This window comes from Alligator sinensis, unplaced genomic scaffold, assembly GCF_000455745.1.
Source record: "Alligator sinensis unplaced genomic scaffold, ASM45574v1 scaffold1404_1, whole genome shotgun sequence".
Lineage (NCBI taxonomy): Eukaryota > Metazoa > Chordata > Crocodylia > Alligatoridae > Alligator > Alligator sinensis.
Genome location: NW_005843008.1, coordinates 339,991 through 343,338, shown reverse-complemented (window position 1 = coordinate 343,338; position 3,348 = coordinate 339,991). Strand labels below are relative to the sequence as shown.

The following is a 3,348-nucleotide window of genomic DNA, read 5'->3' as shown; positions in this document are numbered from 1 at the left end:
GTGTTTTCGTGGCTGTGGGGGGGGGGGGGGGGGGGGGGGGGGTCTTACTGGGAGCCTTGATTGGAGGAAGCTGCTTAGTATTTCTCCATTCACACCAGCCCCCTCTTATGCTTGTGCCTGCTGGTATAATTGGCTTTTTCCTGGCCTTCTCCTCCCCTTCATTTGCTCCACGACTGCTGCTTCTCCGACTCCTTCGTGCCTAAAGCTGAGCGTGCTGAACCTCACATGCTCTGCAACTTCCCCCTGTGCTACTTGGTTGATTAGGGGATTCGTCTCAGCCCAGACTTATGCGGAGAAGTGCCGAAGCAAATCCCTGGCAAGGCAGAAGGGACTTTTGCTTGCACGGAGGATATGGAGATGGTGAAAAAGGTGGTGACACCGTCTCAAACCCTGGAGCAGGATAGCAAACTGACTGCACAGCCCCGAATCAGTGAGGCAGCAACAGAGCCGCACACCGCTTCCCTCCCAGCTGGCTAGGAGCTCCCATTACTCACCGGAGGTGTCGTGGGCAGGAAAGCCGCCTCCTTCAGCATCCCGAGGGTCCATGATGCCCCTCTTGCAGCCCTGGAGAAAGAGGAAGGGATTAGAAGCTGCACAAACCTGGTCATGAAGGATGTGAAGCAGGCAAGTATTGCAAGGGGGTGTTCACCCTGCTTGGCAGATGCACGTGCATTTTTGACCCTGACCCCATTTACGCACAGGACGGACCAATGGAGACCGTAGCAAGCGACCAGCCCTGACCTGCCGGAGCAGAGAGAAAGAAGCTAACGGGAATCATTTTGGATGAGCCTTTCTGTTCTGGTTTTTTGTTTGTTTTGTTTTTTTATGCTGAAAGGATCCAAATGCAAAGGAAAATGTTGTGTTTTGGCTGCATGATCTAGGCTATTTCCTTGTCACAGCTCCCTTTGTGGGCTCCTAATCATTCCCACAGCACCAGCACGTCCTGGCAGAGCCGGTCAAATGAGACACCAGCACGCATGGATTTCACCGGTGACATGAAGCACTAGAGGAGCTCGGTGCCGTGCACTCTGCATCCGATCCAGGCACGTGCTCACAATCCAGTGAACTATGCTGTGGGACACCTCTAGCTGCAGCTGCAGGGGCTGGCAAGGAAGCACGCTACAGGGTCTGTTACGGTGCCGCGGACTGGCTTTATCCCATGCACCAAACTGGGTTTCCTTCAACAGGGGACACATCTACACATGCGCTTTAATGTGCATTAGCCTATTTTAATGTGCATTAAATCGTCACTAAAAAAACATGCCCTTTAGTTGATGCGCATGACAATGCTAATGTGCATTTTCCTAGCACCTATGGGCATTTGTACACATGCTTGCACCACAGGGCGCTTTTAAAAGCCTGCAGCACATGCAGTTGTATAAGCAGCAAAATGCATGTCGGCACTGAGAAAATGATAGCGGTGCAATTTTGAACTAAAATACATTGGAGGTGTTTTAGTGCAAAAGCGCACCGCTGCCACTGTCTGCACGCTGATGAGCATTTACACAACTGCACACGGCACAGCACAGACTCGATTAATCAAGTTTGCTCCGACCCGCTGGATCTCCATCGCGTTGCGGGACACAAAGGTATGTGTATAAATGCCCTCACAATTGAGGTGCTAGAGTTAGTGGCAGTAACTAAAGTGCGTCAATGCATGTGTAGATGCACCCAGGGATGCAGAATCAGACCGCAGTAGATGCCTGGAAGCCAACGTCAGGGGCCTGGCAGCCGATGGGGAGTATAAAGAGGAAGATAAGAAAGCAGTGGCTAAGCTGATAGAGGAGAGAGCTGAGCCTGCTTGGGGAAAAGTCCCGCTCCCCTAGCAAGCCTCCGGCATGCAGAAGGGAGACCTCAAAATAATGCATTTAAAAACTTCTAGTTTGGCTGTCCACGGGCCCCGCCGTCTGCATCAACACACGTGACCACAGCACCTGGCCGCACGCGTGCAACCATAAATGCACACATCCTCGTCCAGAGCTGTGCATCTGCACACTGGTGGCCATACCCCCTTGCATCCCTCACGGAAGAGCACAGGGTTGTGGGCTTTACCAGGAAAAGGGGACGTGGGTTTAAACGACACGTAACACAGCTCACGGATTTCACCACTGACATGGCAGTTTGCAGGTGATTTCTTGTCCTGCCCTTTCCCCTTCAAGCTGGTTGGAGTGGTATAAGCAGGATCAGGTTGAGCCGCTGACATGGGCCCAAGGGAAGGGGAAGAGGCTGGAGAATGGGTACATCTGGGATGGTTTGGGCAGGGACAGTGTGTGCAGGAGAGAAGACTGAGGAGGGATTTGATAGCAGCCTTCAACTCCCTGCTGGAGGGCTAGAAAGAGGACGGAGCTGGGCTGGTCTCAGTGGGGGCAGATGACAGGACAAGGAGCAATGGGCTCAAGCTGCAGCAAGGAAAGTTGAGGCTGGGTATTAGGACAAACTTTCTCACTACTGGGGTGATGAAGCACTGGAACAAGTTACCCAGAGAGGTGGTGGCATCTCCATCCTTGGAGGTTTTTAAGACCCAGGTCGAGAAAGCCTTGGATCTTGTTGGGGCTGGTCCTGCTTGGAGCAGGGGGTTGGACTAGATGCGCCTTCCTGAGGTCCCTTCCACCCTCATTGTCTAGGATTTTGCCTGGTTAGACCTGGTGTGACCTCCAGCCTCACTTCTCTAGACGTCTATGAAGAGTGTCCATGCCGGGTGCATCCCACCCCAGCAAGGCCAGGGCCTTGCCCCTTCCGCACCACAGAGACGATGCTTTCAGCATCGCTGTACGGAGATTGCGTGTGATCGGTACTCACGGGCATGGATGTCTAGACCTCCAGCAAGCATTAGGATCCCCCCTGTCTGGGGCCTGCAGCATGACACCAGCTGGAGCCGTTCAGCTAGTAATCCTTGCCTGGAGCTCGTCACCTCTCTGGGGTGAAAGCAGAGCATTCGGAAGACACCTAGTCCTGGAGACGTAGGGCAGGAAGCTGCAGAGGTCACCCCTGACACAGCACCAGGCATCACTCCCCACCCTGCCTGGGGAAAGCAAAGCAGCGGGGCCGCGACCACCAACACCCTGCTTGTATGAAATGCTCTCAATAGATGTGCCAGAGAGCCCGTGCCCCTGCTGCACAGGAAGGCAAACCCCCCCCCAGTTTGTACCACTCTGACCAGGGTGGGGAAACCCCTTGCTGGCCCCAATGCAGCGGGCGGCTGGTACCTGCGGCCCGGGATGTCCTCTCCTCTCCTCTCCTCTCCTGCCCCGTGCTGTGCCGTGCCGTGCCGTGCCGTGCTGTCCGGGCCGCGGCTCCCAAGGATGCTTTGCTGCAGCGCAGGAAGCGGGGCGGGAGCGGCCGGGCGGA

The 3,348-nt window shown here is 54.9% G+C and overlaps 1 protein-coding gene across 1 annotated transcript in view; it reads right to left on the bottom strand.

Moving 5' to 3' along the window:
- LOC102372852 (zinc finger protein 2-like) overlaps positions 1-2,865 on the bottom strand; it is a 15,049-nt gene extending 12,184 nt beyond the window's left edge. Inside the window, exons 1-2 of the mRNA XM_025193051.1 lie at positions 2,800-2,865; positions 495-564 (exon numbers count right to left, since the gene is read on the bottom strand). Of these exons, the coding sequence (XP_025048836.1) occupies positions 495-564; positions 2,800-2,805 (76 nt within the window). The 5' untranslated portion in view covers positions 2,806-2,865. The remainder of the gene's footprint in view (positions 1-494; positions 565-2,799) is intronic.
- Between the last annotated feature and the right edge of the window lie 483 nt (positions 2,866-3,348).